A 27958-nucleotide genomic window follows, 5' to 3' on the forward strand; every position below is an offset into this window, starting at 1 on the left:
AAAGAAGATGTGACATTCTCCAGCGACCTTATGGAGCAAACAACACATGAAACGGTCTCCTGAAAAAATAGGTCCACCATGGTCATTACTGGTGGCATTTTAGCCTTGATCTGCCCAACAGAATATTACAAAAGACATGCTGAGATATTGAAGGAGAAAAATGACATGAAAGCTGTTTCTACAAGCTTCTCTGGGACCAACATCATCACAACACATAATTCAATAAGAAACTTAAGAGGATGCTTCGACATTATGGCCTCACCTACATCCGTAATTCACACGTACACTTTACTCAGTTAACAGGCCTGCATCTGTCTCCATTCTCTCTTCTCCTCCACTGTCCTTTTTCCAAGCGCTTCAAATATTCAGTTCAGGTTTTTGCCCAGTCTCTGTCCTCAGCGGAAAGTCTGGAGCCAGGCTGGCTGAGCGGCGATGTGAGGAAGGGCAATTACCTTCTGCCACCTGAGACTTCCAACAAAAACACCAGTGTGTGTAATTAAAGCGTGAATGGCGGACCTCTCTCTTTACTCTCTCACCCTTTCATGATCAGGGCCCCATTACGCGTGTACAGGAGGAGCACTGGGGGCCAGTGCAGGAGCCGCTGAGACAAACGTCTTTCATGGGATGAAAGACTAAATCTCTCCAGATTATGACTGCTGCGCTTTCAACACGATCCGTAGAGTAAATCGAAAGCTATATCTGAACTGAAACATGAATCACACTCCTAATTTCAAGCCTAATGACACACACAAAAAAAATCCAACATTGAAAAAATGTTATCAATATCTTGAGTATTTAACATCGGCAAGAAATTTTACTTGATCCTATTTTGAATAGGGTTGAGGATTATATGCAAGTTATCTTATTGCGAATTATTCATCCCTTCCTGTTATTTTGGTAACACTACTTAAAGCATAGGATAACGTGCATATGAATACAGTATTCATAATGCATTGCACGTTTTGCAATCTCTAAATTGTCTCTAAAATCTCTAAATTCATATTTGCAGATTCCTTGTTATTTCTGAAATCCGTTGTTTGTCATCTTGTAATGCATTATACTTTCTAAAAGTGTAACAATTGATAGATAAGCAGCATGGTAACAAGTATTCATGAGCCCATACAATCTATTATAATGTGCATTACAAGGCATAATTAATGCATTACAAATACTTTTCTAATTATATAAAGGCTTTAAGTAAACTGTTACCATTATTTTTCTCGTTTAAACCTAAATTATGAATCAAAATAGATCTCAAACACAATCTCTGGTGATGTATGCCAAACTTCTCCAATCATTTAGTCCACTTAAACTCTGCCCCTGCAAACTCAAGTTCATCTGCCTCCACTTGAGGTCAACAGGCACATCTCAGAATCTAATCAACATCAAATAAACAGGGATGTGTTTAACTCCCCTTCTAGACACACTTGCAAACTGCCATGAGGCTTTCCCTCGGGGGAATCCCCGCCACCTTTTTGTTCAACTTTGTCAAGTGGATGAGGGAAATTTATTGAGTATGTGACAAAAGTGTGAAATTCACAGTACTCATAAAAGTAGGCAAAAACTTCCCGGATGACCTACTTCTGGCCAGATTCTGAAGAGCGCATCGGGTGGACACTTTACTATCCCATGAGGCCACGGGAGAGGATTTGTGAATGGCAGTGAAGCGACGTAACTGACGCTGATAGGTCACATGATAATGACAACATGGCGAATGTAGTACATTCAGATAACATTCATACTATACAGAACATACTTTTTTAGAGCTTGCAATGTACTCACTCTCATGAGTAGGTACTTATTTTGAATATGCAATTTCAGACAGCCTATATCTCAACTCCTGCATTTTAGATGAATTTCGTTGAGTCAACTACAATGAATTCTGGGATTGGTTGTCACAGAATAAGCAGGAAGCTAATTTAAAACGCAGCAAAAATTAGGTATTTTAAAAAGCATAATAGCCTTCAGGAATAGCCTTCTTGGTTGAAAGCACCAAAACGCCTCATAAACAGCCCAACTATGAGGTTCTATCAGTATTTTTATGTCTCAGGTGATAAAAACCAGAGGGTATTATTAGAAACCATGACAAATCTTGGACATTGTACAATGTTTTATTAAAAAGTAAAGAAATTACACAAAAAAACAAAACAAAAATCCCCAAACTACCAGGCCCTCCCTCCCTGCCCCTCGCTTATGTATAACACAAGATTTTACAACTGGCAGTGATGCTGAAGGGGTCTTAAAAAAGAAAATACTTTCAGAAAACTGAATGAAGTCTTAGGAAATATGTGGGTGCAAAAAGGGGTAAGGACATCCTTAAAGTTTAGTTTCCCTACCAGGTCCTGGAGCTATAAATGCATATGAAAACTGCTTTGACCACCACTAGTACCTCCTGAAAGCCACCTAGTAACTGAAAGAAAGCATTTACACCAGTGAGACGACTCGCTTTCCAAGCCCGAGAATCTTAGGGGTACATACCACAGTTTCAGTTCATTTTTTACTCGTGGATCTGGAAAACAACAGCATATCCATCGAATGGCCTGTTAAGTTACCAAGTGATGTCAAACCAAAACAAGTAGGTTATGATAGTGACTTTACTTCCGAAGATTAAATTGAGCCCAATCCAATTGGGGTGGAGGGAAATTAAATCAGAAAAAATACATTAAAAAAAAAAATAATCCAGAATAGAGCCCTGAGCAGCACGTCTGCTGTGGACAAACATACCTATTTTAAACTTCCGTGGCTATGATCAAGAAACGAAATAGTCAAAGCTCATTATTTACATAGTAATATAAAAAGGAATTATGGTACTTCTGATGAATAGATTATACACTCAATATGTGGACACTGAACTGATCTGTGCCCATCAGATACTAGAATCTCACTTGAGTGTCTCCAAAAACAAAATTCACATTTGATTTTATCATCTTGATTTCAGGTTCAGTTAATCAAAGATTGTTAGGGGGAATATAACATTCAAATGTCAGTTTAACACCAAGGGGAACTGTTCTTTCGAAGACCACTGTAGTAGAGTGCCACCTACTGGTTTCCAGGGAATAAGATGATGCCAGGAATCACTAGATCCCAATAGGCCAATAAACAGGATCAGGAATCTCTTGCTTTTAAAAAACAGAAGTTGTTTAACCAAACTTAAGGATGACAGTTTTTATTGTAAAACAGCCAAAATAATAAATGACTAAAGAAAAGTAACAATTGGTGGCACACTCAAAAAATAAAGACTTTTAGATCAACGTCATACCACCATGGGGGTTTAGTGCCAATTAAACAGCTCTCATGAGACAGAAAACACAAAAGGTCAGTTTCATTGAAAGAGCCTAGTTCTGGACGGTCACCAGATAATTAATTTGAAAGTCTGCATGAAGGTCTACGCTAAAGGATCTACGAGTTTCACTGCTTTATAACGTTTTCAGGTCGACTTCTGCAGAGGAACCTCCTAAGTCATCAAAACGAGACATGGCTTGGTGGCATTCGCGAGTACAATTTTTGGGGGACATAGGGGGTTTCTTTTTTTAACTTTCATTTTTTTTAGGTCAAATATCAAATGAAAAAAGTCTTAAGAGCTCAAAGAGATGACATGTCATTTTCAATGCAAATCCTCAGGTTGAAAAAAACAAGTGTCACCATTATTAATCAACTTACAAATATAAATCAGTTTTCTCCAATATTAACATAAAAACTTCCAAAAAGTAAAATAAACAGAAACATCTACATCGGGGTGAAAAAGGGTTCTGTCTGATATGCAGCGGGTACGGGATGGCCTGTTTCGCCTTCTGATTAATAAGGAGGGGGTACGAAAACGAATACAAAGAACACAAAGCACCCTGGTCTTCATGAGCGTTTGAGCCTCTTGGAATGTCGCTGGCCGCCCGAGTCCTCGTCGCTGCTGGCCTCGTCCTTGTCTTCCGTCACACCTCGTGGTGTCCGTCTCGATCCAGTTCTCCTGCTGTCCCTCTCATTGTCGCTTTCCTGCTCTCGATAATCTTTCCGACTCGTCCGCTTGCTCTTCCTTCTCACAGTCACCTCCTCCTCCTCCTCATCATCATCATCCTCGCTCTCGCTGTCAGCTTGGTTCCGTTGTCTGCTGCTCTGTCTGGCCTTCCTTCGTCCCGAGACTTCCTCATCATCTTCCTTATGTCTGGATGTGGCTCTTTGCTTCCCATTCTGTATCTTCCTCCTTCCCTCCACCTCTTCTTCGTCATCCTCCTCTTCGGATGGAGTGGCGGGGCGTTTGCGCGTTCGTCGGCGCAGATAGCCGACCCCAGGGAGGCTCTTCTGCAGGAGCTCGACGAACGCCTGCTCTGTGCGTGTCATGCAGGTCAGGACGTTGCTGTCGGGCTGGTTGTATTCCTCTGCGTTTGAGAAGATGAGCTTCACGTCCTCGAGGAAATCGCTGGTGCTGTGGTACTGAGAGGATTTGAACTTGTCCTGCATGGAGGTGAAGTCCATCGGGGTGCTGATGATGTCCTGATAATCCTCTGCTTCTTCAGCAGATACAGGTTCCCTGGATGAGGAGAAGAGAAATAGCAAATTTTTATTAAAAAGTCTATTAAAAAGTTATTACATTAATTGTGATTAATAAATCTATTTGTGTATTAAAACGGTCACAAAATCATAAGCCTTTGTAATGTCTGAGGGTTTACCTGAAGGGCCAGCTGTATCTGTATTTCATGAGCTTCTGAAGGATCTCCTCACATTTCTCCAGCTCAACAGCTTTTTTCTTTAATACAGGCTTAGAGCTCTGTCGGATCTGCACACAATCAAAAACACTTCAGAAACACTCACATATGGTGCTTTCATACTCCTAAACATTCATATAGGTCTATATTAGTACAGTGACTAATACTTAATGTGCCTGCACTTGCACTGTTCATTTAAAAACAATGTTGTTGCCTCAACACAAGCAAGTATTGTGCTTGTTAATGAACAAATTGTTCTTTCACCAGTACTTTTTAATGATTCAGCTGAACCCATTTGAAAAGATTTAGTGAATCAATTGTCTCAGTTGTGCAATCAAAAATGAACCTAACATTTGTAAAGATCTATACTGCAAACAGGGAACAGTACTGAACATAGACCTCACTTCCACATGTCTTGTTTTACTCACCAGCTCGTCGATGTCAGCGGGGTGGCTCGGTGCAGGCCGTGATTTAGGTGACTGTTTGGAAGCAGGTTTGGGAGGTGGTTTAGGATCTTGCTTGGGAGCAGCTTTGGGAGAAGGTTTAGGATCTTGTTTGGGAGCAGGTTTGGGAGGTTTAGGATCTGGTTTGGAAACAGATCTGAGAGCAGGTTTGGGATCTGATCTAGAAGAAGATCTGAGAGCAGGTTTGGGATCTGGCTTGGAAGCGGGTCTGGAACTAGGAGGCGAATGCTTCTTCTGTGGTTGTTTACTCTGCACTTTAGGCTTCAAAGATGTCTTCATCTTTTTCCTAGGTCTTACTGTGACAACAAAAATAGACAACTAGAGTTTGTGCCAATACTTAAAACAAAGTTTCAAACACTTCAGCATGACATGATGCTATAGTACGTTTGATAAGTGTTTTTTTTTTTGTTGCATTTTTGGTATGAAAACATTAATACAAATTGATGAAGTAAAAATTGCACCCTTAATGAAAACAAAGTGTATTGGTTCTCAAAGCTCTTAGTGACACTCACAGCTGTGGCCTGTGTCCCTGTATTCTTCTTCCGATTCTTCCTCTTCAGACTCTTCTTCATCTTCCTCCTCTGAATCCTCCTCTTCCTCAGTGTCCTCATTATAATTTCTAAATTACAAAAGATTTGTAAATGAATTGAACTTTTGAGCATAGAAAAAAAAAACAGAAAGCTACACTAGCCACATATTTATATTAATTTAACTGGGAAAACTAAAACTTTTAGACAAATGCTTCAAAAACATTTAAGCAAACCCTGAATGACTAGAGCTTATTTACAGTGGTAAAGCTAAAAACAAAAACAAAAAAACAGCACAGTTTTTACACACTTTACAATGCGTGAGCACTAACCTGCCCCTGGAGCTGCGTCGGGCAGTGGTTGGCTGACAGGCTGGGCAGAGCCATTCACCCGCCGGTATACGGTACAGAGCCGGCCGCAGACAGAACAGGTGGAAGGCTTTATTACACTCATCACACAGAATCAACTTATCATCCTCTCCTGCAGAGAAAGACATTCAGAAACCAGATCAATTACACATTAAATCTTCCTGTTTCCATGCAGTACTTCCTCTTGTGTGCAGCTCACATTACAGCAACAGGTGCCATTTAAATCTTAGACATTCTCTCTTTGATGGTCATTCTCTCCCTTGTGCATTTCATTTCATACTCTTAAGGTGTGAAGTCAACTACTCCCTGTGGCTGTAAGAGTCTGAAGGTCATTTGTTTCACATACAGTACGCCGTTTTCCAAATTATTATGTAAGTGACATCAGTAGGATTTCAAAATTATTATTTAGCGTTTTTATCACATTAAAAGAGATAATGCTAACAGCCAAAATTGTGTTTCGTAATAGCAGAAAGATCAGATATTTAAGCAAATCACAAGTTTTATTTTTCAAAATGTATCACTGTCTAAGTAGATAATGCCTATGAATAATAATTTTCATTATATTAATGTCCAATGACCAAACATTTTATTTCTCCATGTAATAAACGAACTATTCAGTCAGATAGGTATTTGTTGTGAAAGAAAGTTACAATTTTCAAGCATTCTATCCCAGATGTAAGATTTCAAACCTTGAAAACACATCAAAATTCAAGCATTTTCAAGGATTTCTAGCACCCATACGAACCCTGTATGAATTACATTAATGCAAATATTGTTAATAATTTTGCTAAAAAATTAAAATCAATCAATCAATCAATCAATCATTTTAATTTCAATCATGCCTTTATTTTTACACTATTTATGACACCATCGTGTCATTCTGTGAATGAGAAAGCGAAACTGGTGCATGTTGCATTCCCAAATGCATGTTAAAACTCACAGCATATGCAGCATATGCAGAGAACTTCAGTTCCCACGCTATATGCGGATTTAATGGAGTGCACGTCACCGAAAGCAACAGAGGTGAGCTGCATTTTATTGATGACTCACCTTTCCTGCGGCACACTTTACAGCGAGCGTTCTCTGCCGACATGTCCCACTTGATGCAGGCGTCCAGCATGCCGAGCAGCGCATGCATGCGAGAAAAAGTCTGAGCTTCACGGACGGCAGTTTTCCACTTCTCCACCGCCGTGGCCACCTAGAAATTCAATATGCACAAGTTTAGTGTAGTTTGAACATTATACACTCACACTACTTTTAAAGGGGTAGTTCACCCAGAAATTATAAAATTGTCATCAATTACTCACTCTCATGTCATTCCAAACCAGTAAGACTTTCGTTCACCTTCGAAACACGAGGACTTTAAATGAAATCTGAAAGATTTCTGTCCCTCCATTGAGTTCACGCAACAACCACTGCGATGCTTCAATAAGTTCATAAGGAGATCATAAATTAATCCATATGAATCGAGTGGTTTAGTTAAAAATTCAGATTTAATTTAGGCTTTTCACACATCAACATTGATCAGTGAACAAACAGAAGCTCAATCGAGCATGCTTGAAGTGCGAGAACAAACCTCTTGTGGAAGCTCAAACCTGCTGCATAACACGAGAATGAACCTCATTGCTTCTCGCACATCAAGCGAATATGCTTGAGCTTCCGTTTACCACAGCTGATGTGCGAGTTGAATGTTTATAGGAATAAAAGCCTAAAGTAAATCTGTTCATGACGTAAAGCGATCATGTTTCTTCAGAAAATTTTAACTAAACCACTCGATTCATATGGATTAGTTTTATGATCTGTTTATGAACTTTTTGAAGCGTCAGTTGCGTGGACCATCAATGGAGGGACAGAAATCTCTCAGATTTCATTAAAAAAGATCTTCATTTGTGTTGTAAAGATGAACAATAGTCTTAAAGGCTTGGAATGACATGAGGGTGAGTAAATGATAGAATTTCCATTTTTGGGGTATAAAGATTTGGGGTTAGTTTAAAAAATATATTTTATTCAGCTTTGTCATTACGGAACTAGAATTACATTTAAAATATATTAAAACACTATCTTTGTTCTGTTTTTATTAGTTCTAATGCATGGAATGTTTCTTTTTCCTTAATTTCTTTTTCCTTAATTTCTGTTTGCTTCAATCAATGCCTGCAATGTTTACTTGACGGAGAAGTACATATCATTGTTTTAATTTGTTAATATTTATATTCATTTTTAACTTTTTAAACATAGCCATTTGTTTTGTAGATTTTTTGGCTATGGTATTGAGAATAATGAAATCAATTACTGAAATGTTAGTGTCATGAAGCCCTATTGAGCACAAATGCACTCACCCTGGCCTCTTCAGCCAGTCTCTTCTGATCATCCACCTCTTCTGCAGTCGTACTCTCCTCTCCCCCAGTCTTCTTTTTCTTCTTCTGTTTGGGCGCCATGAAGCCCTGCAGAAACTTCTTGATCACGCTCTCTTGCAGGGTGATCACACACTCGCCAAAATCCTGCAGTTTCTCCAAGTTCTGCACCTGAAAACACAATTGAGAGGTCAGGTAGGTTCAAAGTGGTGGAGAGATCCATGAAGCGGGATGGTAATGGTATAAGCGCCCACCCTCACCACAAGATCTTAATGTTTCTCACCCTCTCCTCAAACTCAGACGTGTCCTCCATGTATCCCAGGCCTCCTTTCTGCAGACGAGAGGCTACCTCGATAATATCAGTGCGCAAGAATTTAAGCAGTTCCTGGTATCCGTCGCAGGTCTTAAGGCCTGGGTTACCTTTTTTTGTCAGATGGATGGAATGCAAGATTTCCTGGTAACTAAAACACAAAAAACCCCATCTGAATTCTTCATTCATTTTTACTGGGATTGAAAGCAAGCAAGTTGTGAAAATGTATTTTCAGGAGGAAGGGGATGTGTGCGTGTGTATATTTATATACTCACTTGACCTGCAGCCTGAGTTTAAGTTCACTCTCTCTTACTCCCTGAGAGTGAAGACTCTCTATTAGTTCATCGAGGTCTTTTGGTGAATCACACACAAACCTGGTAAAACAGTTTAAGAACAAGCATTTGTGTTGCCACCCAATACTGATATATCTTGAATGATGTCATGCCATGTCCTGATTAAAGTTAATTTTAACCCATTTTAGACCTTTTTCTTATGGGAGGCCTTTCCTCCCAAAAAATGTGTAGTCTCATACAAAAATTACTTAAAGGCTGATTTCCCAGACACCAAATGATACAGCTGGGAATTTGCAAGAACATTTACCAGAGGTTTTGGCCTTGTTTGGGCACAGTGGTCTCAATACAAGTCTCTGGCACTGGCGCCCCCTGCTGGCCATTTTCATTAGAAGTGCTGACTATGCTGCCCTCATCCTCTTTCTCTCCATCTGAGAAGGCAAGGAACAGACACGTTCAAACATACTGCATTTCAATGAAAGTAACATTATTCTATTATACATTTATAAGTTTGATCTGAATTTTTTGCATTTTTTTTCTACTCCAAACATAAACCATTTTCCAAGGATTGTACTTGACTACACCCGTTAAGTAGAAGTTTGTACCAAAAACCAAGAAAATGGTTGCTTCTATAAACAACAGATGTGGTACATCTATCAGAAAATCTAGTCTGGCAAACAGGTTTTATGCGGCTAACATTTAAATTCTGCCAAAAAGTCTGGTCAATAACACATTTACAATAAAGTATTTAGAAAGTGCAAAGGTAGACTAACCTTCTGTCTCCTCCTCTTTCTTTAACTCCTCCTCTTTCTTTAACTCGTCATCTTCCTCTGTCGACACCGGCTCCTCTTCAGGAGGAAGAGTGAACGTGTAGTCTATACTCTCATGAACCCATCCTTTTTCAATATACAGCCCAGGAACCACATCGGAGAACAGCCAATACCGGTTGTGATTTCGGTCAGTGCCCAGCGGTGTTTTCCTCAACGCCAGCTTCGCTTTAGTGACAGCATCCTGGAAGGCTTTCTCTGCTGCAGCTTTCTGCCTCCTTATGCGCTCCTCCTCTGCTTCTTTCTCCATACGCTCTGCAGGAGATGCATACACAGTTTATTTAAAAACATTTTTATCATCTAATTTATTTTGAGGTCGCACAGATTAAATTTCGGGAGCATATGCGTCCAAAATGGTCGCAATTTCAAGTCTTGTAAGAAAGTTCAAAAGAACAGCATTCATTTAAAATAGAAATCTTGTGTAACAATATAAATGGCCTTTACAGTCACTTTTGATCAATTTAATGAATCCTTCCGTCATTCAAAAAGGAAAAAACGAAACTAGCGGACTGCAGATATACAAACCGTAATCAAAGCAGTGCTTGCTTACCATTTTGAATATCAATCACACTGATCACTTTCTTCATTCCAGTCAGCTCATGTTATTATGAAAATATTTTGTGCATTCAAATGCTCAGGTAAGATGACTTGTTTGCTTGCTTTCATCACTTTCACTTATTCTCGTGCACCGACTCGTTTGCTAAGCTGAACAGCCAATCAGAGTTCTCTCTCTCACTGACGGCCCGACGTAGATTCAACATGCGGAATCGGCTCAAAATACACACCGGAAAGCTGACCGATGCTCAAAATCGACCTGACGGTTAACTGTCGGCTTGATGTGTCCAGACCTTCGCGCAAGTATATCGGGGCCTTTAAGCAAACAAACCATTCTAAAACTCAACCATTTCACATTTAACTTGCTGCTCTCTTTAATTACCCTGTTCTGATACAGACTGTCAACATTGTGTCTCTCAGTGCCCTACTTTCAGGGTATGTTCACACTTGGCAGGTTTGGTTTGATTAAAGTGAACTCGCGATTTGCCCTGTAAGTGTAGTTAATTTGAATAAGTGTGAACGCTGCCATCCGAACCCTGATGCACACCAAACAACCGGACCGAGAACGCTGAAAAGATGGGTCTTGGCCCACTTCCAAATGAACTGATGCAATTGAACTGATGCAATGAATGAGCGCGTTTCGACTGAAGTATGAACGGAGCATGGACCATAGACATCTAAACAAACCAAAAACAGGATGTGATGTCACAAGATGCATCCCTAAAAAGGACAGAATGCTGAAGCATACCTTATTTTTTCTAGTCATAGGAGCTACATTGTCCATTACAGTTCGGTACAGGTGTCTGAAATGCAGTCTCCTTGCAGCAGATCTTCATTTAGGGGCTGTTTACACCTGGCCACTTAATTCGTTTTCTGTGATCGGATGGCTATCAGATCGTGAAAAGACCAGGTGTAAATGCCCTCCGAAACGCATTTGAGACAGATTTAAATTCGATCGCACAAACCACTTCAGGAGGAGGTCTGGGTCGCATTCCAGACGTGTGAGCGTGTTATAGGCTATATGTCATGTTAAAGCCAGATACTGCAACACGCATCACCACAGATGAGCAGCCGAGCGTCTATTCGTCAAGCCAACGCACAAACTATCGCAAATCAAAGTGAAAGTAAGTCGTAGACCGCTCTCCCCTATTGCGGCCTTTGATTTTGAGATTAGCTGATTATCAATAAAATGCAGCTCATATCATCTGTTGCTTTCGTTGACGTGAACTCCATTAAATCTGCATATAGCGCGAGAATTGAAGATCGGATTTATATCCGTTTTGCGAAAACACATTAATGTGACCAGGTGTAAATGGAATCGTTTTGATAAATCAGATAGCTATCCGATCTGAGGAAAAACACATGAAGTGGCCAGGTGCCCTTATATGTGCAATGGAGGAATTCCTGCCACTGTTTTGACTTCTGAACACATTTGAGTTCTCAGCTGGTCAAAATACCATACGTATAACAAGCACATTTAACCCAGCACACAGTATTGTTTTGGATATTTGTTAAGTTCCGTCACAAAACACTGGGTTTTTTAGGTTCAATCTTAAAAATGACAGTGTGAACGCCAAGCGAACCAGGACTATTATTTTATTTATTTTGGTCCAGACCAAAAGAACCAAGAGGCCCGAACTACAAGTTCACTTTTTTTTTTACTCATCTCTCACCTTTGTTTTGCCGTTCCTGTTCTTCCTTTTCTTTCTTGGCCTGAATGGACATCAAGCGTCTGCTTTTCACTGTGCTGATCATGTCCTCTGGCTCTGGTTCCACTTTGGCAGGGACCTTAGGTGTCTCTTTTTTCACGTTTGAATCTTTCCTCCCATCTGCCCTCATTACAGCATCTCCACTACCATCGGTTTTTGCCTCCATCTGCTCTTTCCGTTTCTGCTTCTCCGCTCTCTTACGTTCATTGACTTCTTTGAGCGTGGCGAGCCGCTCCTTCCACAGCTCGGCTGATCGCTGCTGCATGGCCTCCACGTGATCCTCCACCGAATAGGTCATGAGGATACGATGAGACAGCGCCACCAGCAGGCTGACCTTCTCCTGAGGGGTCAGTTCAAACACCTCCGATGTCTCAAGCTTTTCCAAAAACTCGCTGCTCACCACGTCATCGTAGCCCCCACCAGGCTGCCAGCCATCTGAGCCACGGGCACTCTCTTCCTCATGTGCATCCGTTGGCCGCAAACACAGGCGCACCAGCTCGGATACGGAGTGCATGGTCAGAGGAATCTCGGATAACGGCATGTCCAGTTCACTGTAACCTTCGGCCAGCTCATCTTGCAGAAGCGTTTGCAGCAGAACCACCAGCACACGGTTCAAGTAGAGGAAACCCGCCTTGTCTCCAGCTATAGCCTCCATCAGAGCGATGGAGGTGATGGGATACTGGTCATCAGGCATCAGGAGGCCAGAGTAGCACTGAAGGAACTCCACTACCATGGCTATGTCACCAAAGAGGGCGTTGGGAAGCCCCTCGGGCATGTCAAACAAACGGAATGTTGGCAAGCATTTGCCTTCGAGTTCCTGGTCTTCGTAACGGCGCGACATCTCCCGCCTCATCTGCATCTCCTTCTCTCTACGCTCTTTGGCTTTCTCACGCAGCTTCTGCTTGACTTCCTGACGCTTCTGACGTAGAACATCCTGTTTCTCCTCCTCGGTCATGAGGGCCCATCTGCGTTTTTGCTCAAGAAGTTCCCAGCGTTTCTGCACCAGCTCTTTCAGCTCCTCGGGAAGTCGTCCGCGATCCTCTGCGGACAGTGTTTTTGCTGCCTTAGACACCAGTGTGGACAGAGCGGTCTTCTTGTCTTCTTTGCCTTTATTCTCCTTGTAAAACCGAAGGAGATGCAAGGCCATAGGTGGAAAAGGTTTGCCCAGCTTAGCGGAGCCAGTACTTAAACTTCGCCCTCGCTTTTTTGGACTAGCTGGAGCAGGTGGACTTTTAGCAAGATCCAAAAGGGTCATCTGCTTCATTTTGGGTTTCTTGATGATTTTCTCATCCTTTTTGGAGAGCTTCTGGCCATTGGGAGTCTTGGTGACTCCACTCTTGCGGCTCTTTTTGGGGTCAGTGGATTTTTTGTTCGATTTTGGGGTGCTGAGGATGTTTTCCCCATCAGACTTCTTGGAAGTACCTGAGTTTTTCATTTTTAAAGGTGATCCATTAACTTTCTTCACCTGAATAAAAGAAAATGACTTTAAATATACACAAACATTACATAAATACAATAAAATGCACAAATAACTCAATCGGGCAGTCTAATTAAAGAGCATAAGATGTATTTTAGTCATCTCATATACAAATTAATGGCATAAAAGCGGTTTCAAAACGATGTGCCGCCCATCTCGTAGGGAAGTGGGAATTATGGAAGTAATACAATGACGTTCCAGGAAGTCCCTGAGGCATATTTGGAGTTTTTGCACGAGGGCGCCCTCTAGCGTCCAGAATGAATGAAACAAAAGCTCAGTAATGCTCACTCAATCCTATTTTAGATTTAAAAAAACCATACTCCATAATTTAATGAATTTTTTCATTTTCAAATTATTTCTATTATTTTCTATTCAAATTATTTCTAAACTTTCATTTCAGCAATTTATTGTTTTTTTTTTTTTATCGTATTATGCATGTATTTTTATTAGAGGTCGACCGATTCATTGGTTTTACCCATATATCGGAACCGATAGTTGATTGGTGGAACTATCGTTATCGGCAAAAATCCTTACCGATAGGTTTTCCGGGTTGCGTCAGTTGTTGGAGCGGCTGAGAAGAGTGCGCTGTCATTACACAGTACGAGAGCGCCGAGAAGAGACTGCTGGCATTACACACAGCAAGAGCGGCCTCTAGAGGCCAAATAATAACTATCACTGACACCACGTGTTGTTTATTGTAACACGTGAGGCTGCGCGGAGAGCGCTGACACTTCAGATGCGCATTTAAAACACCGACAGCGAAACGGTATGAATACAGAACACTACAGTACATACTGCCATATCATTATAAAGTAATTAATTTGTTGACTAGATGCTGCATTAGCAGAGAAAGTACATAAGTATGTTTGCCATCGAGGCTGAGAGGACTAACATTAGTACCTCAAGCGGTTAAAACAAAAATGTGACAAAAACACGCAAACCTCACCCAAATGTTTAATGTCACAATTGTTATCATCTTTTTGCATTAGTTTATATCCAGCTGGTCACTTATGCATTCATTAGCTGGCGAAGTTGCTCATTTAAAACTAGTGACGTGATTGCTTTCTCAACATTGATATGTTCATGTAGCCGACAGAAACAAACAAATCAGCAACGCATTTGAGTCAATTCTTTTATAATCACTGCAATACATAGTTATTTTGATTAGATAATCATCAAGTGTTCTAATATAAAAGCAAATAAAGTGAGAGACTATACATTTATGCAATTTTAATGCTCTGGCTTTTGCAGATATTTAAAGATGGCCATCTTTAAGCATAGCAGACTTTTTGGATTTATATGAAATGGTAACACTTTACAATAAGATTACATTTTTAGCATTAACTAAGGTTAATAAATGTTGTAGTATTGTCCATTGTTAGTTTGTTAATGTCAACATTTACTAATACATTTTAAACTGAGTTTTAATTTTTATTTTATCTGTTAACCTTAGTTGATGTACTGTGAACTAACATGAATGATCAAGGTACAATTGACCTATGGCTAAGCCACGCCCCCAAACGCGATGAGCCAATCACAGTGCGCATAGCTAACCCATACACTCGGACATTCTCTGCTTCCACGTCCATTGAAATGCATTGCAGTTAGTCAGTTTTCATTCGTTTTTATATGTTTTTTCTTGTCATTTTAAGTTTAAAATGGTCAAACGGTGTGCATGGGGTACATTCAACTCCAACACTAGGTATCCTGAGAGGCTGGGCGACGGTGTGTATTTGTTACCCTTTCCCAAGCCACATTTCAACCGAGATAAGTGTCTGCTCTGGATTAAGTTATGCGGTAGACCACAACACCAACTAAACGCAATTAAACAAGGATGTCTACATCTGTTCTAAGGTAAGTAAACAACGTATTTGAACGTTATCTTTAACATCTCTAACATAACGTTAGCCTAGCTTCTAGCTGCGTTGTAGCTGCGTAGCCAGACACAATGTTGTGTTTTACACAAATATAAGTAGGCTAAACACTTTGCAGTTTTAATGATGTCCTGTATGAACAAAATGGAGCATGTTTTTATGTTTCCACTGTTCGATCGCGCCCGCGCCTCTCTCTCTCTGATACACACACTCATCCAGCATTGCAATCTTGACATCGCAGCCTGTTCATTATGCTGCGTTCACACCAAACGCAAATAGAGCGTCTAGTTCGACGCTTGAACATTTTGAATCCATTCACGCGTCCAAAGCGAATAGGACGCGCGTATAAAGCGAGCGTTTGAAGCGAAATAGCACCAAACTATAACGTGTAAGTTACACTGTGACCTGTAAATCTTTGTCTGGAGCTGAAGCTTTTCATCGACCTTCTCAACAATGAAATTATTAATATAACCCTCCAATGTATAGTTAAGGCCCTTTTGGTGACTTCGAGATGATATATAATCTTTCTGTCTCCAAAAATCATCAATTGCCTCCTGTGAAATGTCTCCTACTGTGACAGCTGCCAAAGCGCCTGTTACCGAATGTTGACTGTTTGTCCGAGTGCGTGGAGGGGGCGTGGCTTAGCCATAGGTCAATTGTCTTGCTCAAATATTAATACATGCTGTAAAAAAGAATGCATATAGTTCATGCTAATACATCCTTGTTAACAAATGGGACTTGCAAAGCGTTACCTTTGAAATGTACCTATGTTTCTAGGTTATAGCAAAAGAAACCTGTAATATGTTAATGTTTAAATTATTTCCTGTAGAATTCGTTCTGTATAACTTCCCATTTAAATATATTCATATTTATAAATTTATTTAATTTAGCACATTTCAGTTCAGCAGTTTTACTTGGAGTGTTATGCTTTTTTTTTTAATCCAGTATCAATTTTAAAAGTATCGGTCGATTAATTGGTTATCGGCACGTACGGTCAAACCTAAATATCGGTATCGGTAAAATCCACTATCGGTCGACCTCTAAATTTTATCATCTTGAAATTAAATAGTGCTATCTATACATCTATCAGCCAATCACTATTTTATAGCCAACATTTTTGCCATCTGCTCACATGATTAGATTTTGCAAGTTCTCTGCTCAAACACACCTGCATATGACTCCAGAGGGTTGGACTGAGAGGTATGTTCTGGGAGTCTTTTTTCTTTTTCTTCTTTTCCCCTTTTACATTTACTCCCTCACTGTCTGTTCCCGTCTCTCCAGTCTTCAGCTTCTTATTGGGTTTACCTTCAGGTGAGCTCATGCTTTTCCTCTTAGTTGATGGATTTTCTGCCAAAAACTAAACAAAGAAAACGTTAATATAACTTTTTTTATGAAAACACTTCTTTCTAAAGCATATCACGTACGTATCCCACCTTGTGAGGGTCCAGTAAAAAGTCACTGAATTTGCTTGGCAGGTTGAATTTTTTCACCAACTCATCCTCCACCACCCAGGGGGCGCTCTCTCCCGACCCCAACCTCAGAGCATTGTGTCTGATGAAGTAGCGCATGATTTCTTTGTTGGGAGGCCGCTCCGTTCTGAACAGGCTGTCGACGGGGACGTCACTGATTACTTTGTCCTCATTAAGAAGTTTGACGTCGTACTTGTGGGGCAGAAATTTGGGCATGACCCATTTCTTCTTTTCTTCTTTCATACTGGTTGGGAGTTTTCTGGGTGAGCGACGGGCCCTATCAGCTACAGACAAAAAAAAATTATGCAATTTTTTTTTAATTCTCCCTGGTTCAATCAGGGTTTAATGTATATAACAGTAATTAATATACAATTACTGGTCAGTTGAATAATACCAGTAACTAACAACAACAACAATAATAATAATAATAATAATGAATTTTATTTTGTTTTTTTGAATATAATGAAAGACATCATGAATGAACGTAAAGAGCAGCTAAGTCTTACAGAGACTCTCTCTCCTGCTCTCCTCCTCTTTGGACTGTGGCTCCTTCTTCAGGTTCTCCTGACTGGCGTTCTCTTTATCACTGGATGGAGAATCACAAGCTCCTTCCATCTTTTTCTCCACATTTTCTTCCGGAGGATTCTCCAGCGGATGAAGCTTTACCACTTTCACACGCAAAGTCTTATCATTGCCAACCTTACAGAGAGAGCAAGACAGAATTACCATTTCACATCCATAAAGAGAGAACAGAAGAGAGGGAGAAAGACAGATAATTTGCCCAATTCAACATCATTATAATACTACATATTCAGGGTTCCCACACTTCAGCCAATAAATTTCCATGACTTTTTGATGTGATCATTTGATAGAGATCACATCCACATTACTAACTATTTAAGTAATATCTAAGCAAATATGCAAGAACTGGGCATAAGTAGACAGAATAAAAACTGTTAGAGAAATGTACACGACTTTTCCAGACCTGGAAATCTCACTTTTGAAAGTTAAGGACCTTCATAACCCCATTTTTCACAAATTAGACAAATTCCAATGAACAAAGGTCCCACACTACATACAAGTATGGTTGTAACGGTATGCGATTTTCACGGTATGGTATCAGTCTCAGAAAAGATCACGGTTTTACAGTATACGGTATTAAACAATCATATATTATTATTTATTATTATCATCAGTTAAAATGAAACAAAGGAAACAATGGAATGATGGAAACAGTGTTTAATTGTAGAATTTTGTTAATTCTGTGTTTGTGTTAATGTGTGATGTGTTTTTAAGCATTAATGTGAATGTATCTGTCTCCAGTGTCAAAGACAAATTTCCGCTCTGTGACAAACATAAATGGACAAAGTTCGGCTCAACTTTGTTGTACAAATGCTTTATAACAAACTGGAAACCATTTGTTTATGTTTTTGGATTATGGAAAGTTGAATAAACAAGTCTAATCAATTAAATTAAATTTGATTATGGATTAGATTAACAACTTGTTTTTATCATTAATAATTTAAGAATAGAGTCCTATGAAATGTATTTTCTTCATAGTTATTTTTTCTTATGATTTAATACAAATACATTGTCAAAAATGGTGATTAATTAAATTGTTAGTTTTATGCATTTATTTGATTATGTTTTTATATGTAACCAAATGAAAAATTAACTTTTAACCTTTTATTTTTGTGCTGCACAACAGAGATTTACTAAAATAATGGACAAAACATTATATTCCGTAAAGGTTTAAATAAATTGTATTATTATTATTTTTGTTGTTGTTATTATTATTAGAACTTTGAGAAGTACATTCTATTGTAAAACCGTATACATTTCTGTAAATATATTTGTCAAGTTCTTCAAGTTAAACTGAACTTATTTTGACGGGTTGTAGTGAAGACCTTTAAGTTTCAGAGTGTATTTGACAATAGTTTCTCTCAAATAAAATGACGAAATGCTCAAGCGGTCTCTCAGATGTTCGCGTGTTCACGTCCTCATATTGTGAAACGGCAGACGCTGAGAGTCACGCATACTTGAGTATGTAGCAGACGAAGCGGCGCAGTTCATACGCAAAAACATGCAGAACAAACAGAATATATATTTATATAGCAGTTTTTTGCACTTTAATATTCACAGACCATGTTGCGATTTGATTTATTGTACAGTTCTACTTTTGATTTATTCATCCATCCATCCATCAATTTGTGCAATTTATGTGACATCTGCATTATACTGTAAATTCTATTTTCATGACCGGATTGATTCCCGGATTCTCTCTGCATCACGGAAATCACACAGCCTTAAGTTATAACAGATTCCTTTATCTGCATGGAGGGATGGTGTTCTCGAATATAGGTGAACATACAGGTGTATCAATACCCTACATACAAGCATCAAAATATTAAATCCAAGTTCATACCAAGAAGTCGCACTCCTCGCCCACAGCGTACTTAGTGAGAATCTCCACCCAGACCAGATCCACTAGCTTATCGAGAGATACTGTGTTATGGTGCACAATCTCCAGAACAGGCTTCTCAAACCACACCGGATACTCCTCCTGAAGCCTGCCAAATATGAAACCATTCTATATTATCGGTAACATAAGTTAACAAATGATTCACTCATCGTAACTTGCAAAACTTTATGAAAATATGCTTTGATTTGCAACTTTGTATTGCTAACCAATGCAGGGCTTGACACTGTTGGCCAGAGTGAAAGACGCTCAGGACAGTTGATGGAATTGTCACTGACCCAATTTCTTACCTGAATACTACTGTTAAGACTTACCTGAAAACATTTATTTGGGGAGGATGTGTGTTAAAGGGTTAGTTCACCCAAAAATGAAAATTCTGTCAGTAATTACTCACCCTCATGTTGTTCCAACCTCGTAAGACCCTCACGTAGTGTTTTTGCGCAGCGCGTCTGAGTTACACGTCATCACGCATCACACACATGACCAGCGTCGGCCAATAGTGAGCCTACGTGTGACGTGCAACACAGACGCGCTGCGCAAAAACACTACATGAACCAACTCGAGGCTCAGAGAGAAGGAAATGAATAGTGGAATAAAGTCGTTATTTTTGTTTGTTTTTGCGCACAAAAAGTATTCTCGTCGCTTGATATACTTAAGATTGAGCCACTGTAGTCACTTGGACTATATTAACGATCTCTTTAATAACTTTTCTGGGCCAGCAAGTTTCGGTCACCTAGAAGCCTATGGAGGAGTGAGACGGCTCTCAGATTTCATCAAAAATATCTTAATTTGTGTTCTGAAGATGAACGAAGGTCTTATACGATTGGAACAACATTAGGGTGAGTAATTACTGACAGAATTTTCATTTTTGGGTGAACTAACCCTTTAACACCAGTAAAGCTCATTTGAAAACAATACAACTTCATACTCTTCATGGCCAGCAGAGGGAGATTGGAAACACGGGAGTGAAGAATGTAAACAGTAAAAATAGCATCCAAAACACATTGACCCTTAAAGCAGCATAACGCTCTATATGGTCTGTACTGCAAACTGTTGTGAGTGTGAGTGTGCGTGTGTCTGGTTACATAAGCAGCTTACGAGACTAAACTGCTTCCTCTCGCTCTCTCTCTCCCACACACCAGAAGTTGTAGAAATCTGTTTGAATGTCAGTTGAGCAGGTCAGAAGCAGAGCAATCTACACTTCTGCTGAAGACTCAATCTATAATACACTCTTATTAGAAGGGGGGAGTGATGGCACAAGGGCACCAATGAAATAGCAGAGGTGTGGTCACATGACACTTCCTCATCACAACAGCCTGACAATAGTTCTGTTTAAAAGCTCTGCTATATACAGCAGACATGCTGGAAAATAAAGGGTTGCAACAACACCCAATGAATTTCCATCCCTTTAAGGGGTTCCAGATTACTAATTTTATACAAACTGCACAAAGAATAATTTCAAGTTAATCAAATATTTCAGAGCCAAGTACAGGTATATTTGAATAGCGTTAAGAAAGAGTTAAGAGTCAGTGAATCGGTTCAGACTGCCTGTTTCGTTTCTAGGCCTGGAAATCAATTTTAAAATTACAATATTTCCAGGTATTCCATGATCTAAAACAGCACTTGTTCAGTATCACTGAGACACTATTATAGTTTTTATTAATATTTTGAATTGGTTTATATTGTAATATTTTCTTTTTTTAATTTTAGTTAATGTTTTAGTAAGTTTGTTGTGTTTGTCAGGGTTTTTTTTATGTTGTAGCTTGAGTAATTTTATTACATCAAGTTGATGTAATAAATGAAAATGAGAAATGCTGCCTTGGGAACAAGCTGAAATAATAATAATAATAATAATAATAATAATAAAAAAAATCTGTTTGAGTTAACATTTATTTTTTCTAGTAACAAGTTTTAGTAAACCACTAACCCTCCCAATAACTCAGATAATGTATGACAACAGCTACAGCTTAAACCTATTGAGCTGCTTACCTATCCAGCATTTCTGTGCCTCAAATAAGCACGAATGCAAGGTGGCACTGGCAGCTCACTACATATTGAGACAGCCAAAAAATGCCCTGTAGATCTCTAAATATAGAGATAAAGTAAAAAACAAAACAAACAAAAAAACACTGAGAAGGACTGAATTAATGGAGGACCGATGACTGAATGATGCTCATATCATATCACTCATGTATGAGCTCATTTTTGTTACTTACAGCTCAGTGACCTCCTGCTCCTCTTCCCAAGCCTCCTTATGTGTAAGCTGGCTGCTGCCAGTGCTTTTGCACGTCCATATCCGCTCTCCATACCTGCGCAGTCGAGCTTCATACTCTCTGAACAACAGGATTAAGGACAAACAACGCAGTCAAACACTACAACACTTCTAGCTCTTCTGCACTTCCACAGCAGAGCTGCCCTGCTCCTTTATGAGAGAGACTCATTCATAATTAATGAATGTGTGTAACACACAAGCTCAGTAATTAAAGGGCCAGCAGCAGCAGAACCTCCATGAACATTTTTCGATTTAAATTTGCAATTAAGAACAGGTAGCAAAAATACAAGAGAAGAGCTTCAGTAAAATTTATATTACAGGCACTCTGAAAATTGTAAAACCACCTTGCCAAAAGGCAAGAGAAATACTTTTTGCTCTGTTCATGTATTATGTAAATGTTTATCAAAGCATAATAAATAATTACTGGTCACCCAATGTGTGCTTTAAATATCCGATATCAGTATATCTAGAAACCTGGTTATGCAAGCAAACAAGACAGACAAAAATGCTCAAATTAAATGAAGTTTTTTTAAAACTTGTTTTAAATTATGACATGGTCATAACATGTAGATTTCACAACAGACAAGCAAAACCAAAATGGCAGATGCCAATCATCGCAAAAAAACAAACAAATATTGTCTGATTAATTAATATATCATCTCATGTATTATTCCATCATTAGATCTAAAAAACGTCATGACATTAAACGTCTTATGAAAGCTACTGACTCAAAACTTCACTTGCTTCAAACACTTTTTTGGCAGATCTAGAACACACACTTGATGGGAAAAACAGGAAAATTGTCTAGTTTTTGGTGCTGGAACAGAAACAAGCGTAAAGTTTAAGCACGTGATTAAATCTTTAGAATGAGTCAGAAAGACAGTTTTCAATTTGTATAACCTGCACCTGCGGGCTCAATCGTTTTGCTAAATGACCTCCATCCTACAGCCTTCTCCTCAAAGCCCCGCCCTCCACAGACACGTTAGCCAATCCGATGTCACAAAACCCGAACGCAGAGAGTGATTGAGACGCAGGGAGAGTTTCTGATTGGCTAGTTTTCTGATTCCGTAACACATGCGGGCCAAGTTCACTTTCTTTTATAGGCTACCATTTAGAGACAGGTGTGGTTCATCAGGAAACCTGTTACAGTGACATCTGTCAAATAAGAGATTGTGTCTGAGAAATAAAACTCCGTCTCTACACCATATAAATATCTAATTTTTTTTTTTTTATAGCAAATCTCTAGTCAAATTTATAAAAACATCATATAGTCAACAAATATGCGAATGCTGCATTTAACAACATAAATCAAAAGACTAAAATACACGGTTGCTGATGCCCTGAAGGTCAGCTCTACTCATCCTGACGATTATGAGCAAATTCACGTGGCGTGCGATGAACATTTCGCGCGCAAATGACCTCGCGCAGCAGCTGCACGTGAACTCGCACTTTCCCCTCCAGAGGCAGCCTGAGCTGAAACTATTTGTACAATCAGAACCACACTCCCAGCATACAGATAACGGTCAATCTCAATCTTGGAGCATCAATCTATAAACTCATATCATGCACATCCGTGAACTGTAAATGAAAGCGAGTGCGCGCGAGTTACACAAGATTGAGTCATAGCAGCTTGGATGATAAACTGCTTAGCCGCCAGACGTCACACAAACACTCCTGGAGCTAGCTCGCTAACACTAGCTCGCTCTAAAATGCACACAGGACAACAACCACCTCTCAATAACATGAATTTTACCAGGTTTCAGCACTCAAAATCAGACAAATATAATATTAAGCTCTGCCTTAAGAGTGTAATCCCGGATGATCTAAACGTCATGTCACCTTTAGCCTGTTAGCGTTACAATGAGATGCAGCGCGCAAGATGAAAACAATAATAACCGCTTAAATGCGCACACTGTGCTCGCACGCGCTCAGAATCCACGATCCGCGTGGAAACAACACATCGAGACTCTCGCGGACGCATGTGTGTATGTTCAGGGCTCGCAGGAGGATAGTGGAGACAGTGGGAAAGGATACTCTTTGTTCCTGAAGGCCTCTTTAGAGTGCTCGATGATGAACACCTCCTCTCCTGGGCCCGGCGGCTCCGACAGCGGCTTCACCAGCGGGTACGGCTTCCGGCCTAGCAACGGTGCCATCGCGTGCGGGCTGCTGCGGTCCTGGATGTGTCGGCGATGTGAACTACTGAACTAACCCACCGCTCAATCTCAGCTTAAACTGAATATGGAGTGAAATCCGCGCGTCTCAGCGGCGTAGCATGGGGGCTAGGCTAGCGCGCGCTGCTTTTACTTACTTTTTACAAAGCGCGTGAAAACAAAACAAAACCAAACTACGGCTTTACTGGTCAGTTACATCTCCTGTGTGAAATCCGTTGGTTTGGGGCAGCCGGTCGGGTCATGGTGAGATGGTTGAAAAGAGCGTAAGAAGTGAACGGAAGCTCCTCCTGAGTGCCGGGGATGGAAGCGCGAAAGGCGGCCCTTCAGAGCTGGTATGGCGGGCTTTCTTATGCCGCTCAGGTCCGTGTTGCTGTCGATTCTCCAGGCCAAAGCGACGTACCAATCCCTTTCCCGCAGCGACTATAGACCGCGTAGATACTGTTTTGAAGGACGTGCTGATTACATAAACAAACAACAGGGTTTATAGCTTATTGAAAAATGGCGGGAGTTCCTGCTACACCGGCAACATTCCGTACAACCTCAAAACTCCGTTACCCCGGTAGCAAGCTGCAACGCAAGGATAAGTCCCGCCCATCGTCTCCAACTATTGGTTACTAAACAACTACGACAACGACTGAGGTATTTTATTGGTCGCTTGAACTGTCAGTTATACCTACTCCACCTTTTGTCAAAGGAACACCCCTCCAATCATAAATACAAGGCGTGTTTGGAAGCGTGGCTAGAGGTCAGTTTGTGGTAAATTCATAGATAATTTCAAAATGGCAATTTGACTCATGTACTTTTGCTTTAATTAAGGACATTTTATTTTTGTAAGAACATAAATTATGAGGTCTAGCGTTTAGCTGAAAGGGGCAGCTGTTATAGAATTTAAATAGAGCAACAGACAATAGAGCGTGCACACGACACTTATGATCCAATTAAAGAGACAGCCTTGATTAACATGTTAATCCACTCTTGGCAATGGAGACAATGTACTATATCGTCTTATATATATTTTTTTCAAGGCAACATATGAAATAATAAAGCATTGTCTCAAGCATTCATATAACACTAAATTTAAACCCTAATCAGTCTATTGGAAATTTGTATCATTATTTGGAACCAATATTGGGGAATAGCCTTAAATTATGATTTGATATGAAAATAATCAAATGAATCCAAAGTGGTTTTATTTCCATCTCTGGTGAAGAAGTCCAGGTACATTTTTACCAGTTTATGGATCATACAAACATATTTCTTTTTTATTTGAAAAATACTTCAAAGACAATGGAAAGTGGAAGTCTTTATATTTAAAATACAAATCTGTAAGTTACCTTACCATTTATAAAATATAAGCATTCCTTTAAAAAATAAAAACAAAGTTCAGTAATTGGATGCAGTACAATGAACAATAACACATTAAGAAATAGATAACACTGAGGTTATTTAAAATTGCCCTAAACTGCATGCATTTTTACAATGAAGCAAAGTAAAACAAGCCAATAAAAGTTATTTGTATAATCTATAAGGATGCCGCAAACACAAATCAAATTAAAGTGTTTAAAATTCAACTGTTTTGTCATACTGTATATACCAATCATCACTCCATGCAGACTCACATGTATTATACGGATAAAGTTCTTTCTCAATTTAGATTAAGAAACATGCAATTAAACAATTTATTTTCAAGATGTAATATAAACCTTCATAAGAAAATACCTGAAAAGACCCAAGTAAAATCTTTTTATGTGCAAAAAAACAAAACAATTTCAAGCTTGTTTCTTGATCACAAAAGCGAATTTCAGGCATTTGGCAGGCTGTAAAACATCTTAAATGTACAGTTTAGTCTCTTTCAAAATGTATTCCATACTTTTGACCTGTGATGTTCAGCATAATAGTGCTAACTAAGAGTTGAGTTTTGCTCAGTGCAAACTCTTTTAAGCGGTGGGGCTCCAATCAACTCCTCTTCCTCCTATGAAAAACAGTAAAGTCACACACGGCATGCATTCATAATATCTACAATATATAATATCTCTTTTAATTGAGTATTTATATGAAGATTATTGGATGTTACCTGAGTAGAGAGAGACAACACATCTTCTTTAATTAGAGTTGGGGGCTCATCCGTGACCTCACTGCTGGTTGTTGATGTCTCTAAATATGGGGGATGATCATGAAAAGCAAAGTAAAATACAAGTATGCATGTATGTGAAATGAAGGATGCATAATCATTAGATACTTTTGTGAATTTCACAAAACTTGTCAAGTCTTATTTCATCCCAAAATGAAAAGAAAGAATAAGAAATTGAATGATCTTTAATGATCTCACTTTTTAATTTAGAATTAATTTTAATTGGGGAATTGTGGGGTGGGGTGGGGGGTAATGCATTATTTTCGTAACAATTCAGAACAATTGCAAATTCTCAATACAGTAATGCAAAAAAACAACAGATTGTTGTTATTGCTAAACATATGGGTATTTAAATCAAATATATCATTGCATTATATTATTGTATTGTAATACAGTAAACTACAGTATTTCTAACCTCTCTCAGCCTCCATTGTTTCCTGTCCCAGGGTGGGCGGCTGGGAATCCTCTGTACGGAAGTACGGTGGATGGGAAGGGCTCACTGCCTCACTCACATGCTGTGGACTGGAGTTGCTGCTGCTGTCCACTTTTGCATTAGACTGATAGGCATCTGATAGGAAACTCTGGTTACTGTTGTCATCTGTTTAGGAGAATAAACCAAAAACATATTTGTGTACAGTCTTCTGAAGAAATATGTAAATTATGTTTAAGTACTTCAGCATAAAAAGCATGTTAAAATAGGTATGCAAACAACATTGTCGAGGTACAAGGTCATTTAAGTAACTTGAGTACAGCAACACAGCCCAGTTTTGCGTTACATTAAATAGAGGATGTTCTGAATTGTTTACGCAGGAAATATTAAGCCTCCTTGTGTCTGATATAAACATAACCTGTATTACCCTGAAAATCCAGTAACACGGAACGGGCATTTTCCAACACTACATCTGTAGGAAAGCCCTTCAGTTTCCTCACTGCAGTCCTTGCCACTTTAGGCTTGTATATCTACGAGAAAGAAAAAAGACATTTTGAACATGAAGACTATATTTATATATATATATATATAGGAGCTGGACTCAAGATGATATGATACACACACCTGTTTGGTTTCTGTGACAGGGACCCATTTGAATATTCGTAATGATGTGTCTCCCACTGTAACCCACTTTTTTTCCCTAAAAGGACAAACATTTTACAGGTTAACCTCACATAAGCAAGCCCAGGACACATTTTCCCCATTAAATTACATTTTACATAAAGAGCATAGAACCAATTTTAGGACCATTGTGTTCGCAGATTCTCAGTAAAGAAATACCCCTAGATAGTTTTTTTGTGTGTATTTTTATTATTCTCAGTGGTAGTTCTCATTAAATAATGTAATTCACAGTAATTATTTACATAATACAATAAAACATTGTATTATGTATTAACAAAGGCAGTACAATAAATAAATGCAAATATTTTACCATGACAGTAATGATTATTTTCTTTTTCATTACGGTAAGGGCTTAATTGAATTTTATTCTAATTCTTGGCAGGTTTCATGAGATTCACGCATATACGTTGCATTCACGTCCTTTAATGTATGTAAAAATGCTAATCTTTACATTTCAGGCATTCCGAACATCACCAACATTGTACAATCCCCATTGGCACTTCTATGACTGACACGCCCACCCACAGTATACAGTAAAGCCCATTGGTTGCCTTGCTTGTCTGTCATGTTACTGGATGATGCCACTCTCCCCGCCACTCTGAAGTTTATTTTTGTAACGTAGAAGAAAAGAAACTTGTCTCCCTCTTCGAACAGATAACTTACCACCGACGGACCCTTTCAATTGCCGCCATCACTTTTTTGATATCATCTTTAGCACGGCTGCGTGTCTCCGCCCGCACGGACCGTCCCGACATTTTAATGGGTTTTATTAGTTTGTCAAGATCTTCCTCTTTTTCTTGCCTTCCTCCGTCTGCGACTTGATCTCACCCTGTCTTCGTCTCTGTCTCGCGAGACTTCATAACGCGCCACTGTTAC

General features: G+C 39.3%; 2 protein-coding genes across 2 annotated transcripts; both read right to left on the reverse strand.

Moving 5' to 3' along the window:
• Positions 1–3150: 3150 nt before the first annotated feature.
• On the reverse strand, positions 3151–24456 carry baz1b (bromodomain adjacent to zinc finger domain, 1B). Its single transcript, XM_084124511.1, has 18 exons — positions 23704–24456; positions 21614–21730; positions 19344–19488; positions 17425–17617; positions 16883–17202; positions 16618–16806; positions 12063–13563; positions 9781–10089; positions 9318–9438; positions 8993–9091; positions 8691–8868; positions 8393–8578; positions 7107–7254; positions 6021–6168; positions 5674–5780; positions 5126–5457; positions 4662–4768; positions 3151–4522 (listed from the first exon to the last, which is right to left on the reverse strand). The coding sequence occupies exons 1-18, from the start codon at positions 23820–23822 to the stop codon at positions 3850–3852; spliced, it is 4992 nt and encodes a 1663-aa protein (XP_083980637.1). The 5' UTR covers positions 23823–24456; the 3' UTR covers positions 3151–3849.
• Positions 24457–25013: 557 nt separating this feature from the next.
• bcl7bb (BAF chromatin remodeling complex subunit BCL7B b) lies at positions 25014–27927 on the reverse strand. Its single transcript, XM_084124512.1, has 6 exons — positions 27746–27927; positions 27026–27101; positions 26829–26931; positions 26387–26569; positions 25915–25994; positions 25014–25812 (listed from the first exon to the last, which is right to left on the reverse strand). Exons 1-6 carry the CDS (start codon positions 27835–27837, stop codon positions 25741–25743), a joined length of 606 nt encoding a protein of 201 aa, XP_083980638.1. The 5' UTR covers positions 27838–27927; the 3' UTR covers positions 25014–25740.
• Positions 27928–27958: the final 31 nt, after the last annotated feature.

This window comes from Abramis brama (genome assembly GCF_963993115.1).
Source record: "Abramis brama genome assembly, chromosome: 9".
NCBI lineage: Eukaryota > Metazoa > Chordata > Actinopteri > Cypriniformes > Leuciscidae > Abramis > Abramis brama.

What these genes read in the sequence shown, in the direction of transcription:
- baz1b (XM_084124511.1), bottom strand. Translation starts at nt 23,822, where the DNA reads ATGGCACCGTTGCTAGGCCGGAAGCCGTACCCGCTGGTGAAGCCGCTG. An exon ending in GCGAGGAGTGCGACTTCTTG is followed by an intron (nt 17,618 to 19,343) that starts GTATGAACTTGG and finishes TCTCTCTGTAAG; the next exon opens with GTTGGCAATGATAAGACTTT. An exon ending in GAAAGAGGAGGAGACAGAAG is followed by an intron (nt 9,439 to 9,780) that starts GTTAGTCTACCT and finishes TTGCCTTCTCAG; the next exon opens with ATGGAGAGAAAGAGGATGAG.
- bcl7bb (XM_084124512.1), bottom strand. Translation starts at nt 27,837, where the DNA reads ATGTCGGGACGGTCCGTGCGGGCGGAGACACGCAGCCGTGCTAAAGAT. An exon ending in AACAATGGAGGCTGAGAGAG is followed by an intron (nt 25,995 to 26,386) that starts GTTAGAAATACT and finishes CCCCATATTTAG; the next exon opens with AGACATCAACAACCAGCAGT. An exon ending in TGTTGTCTCTCTCTACTCAG is followed by an intron (nt 25,813 to 25,914) that starts GTAACATCCAAT and finishes TGTTTTTCATAG; the next exon opens with GAGGAAGAGGAGTTGATTGG.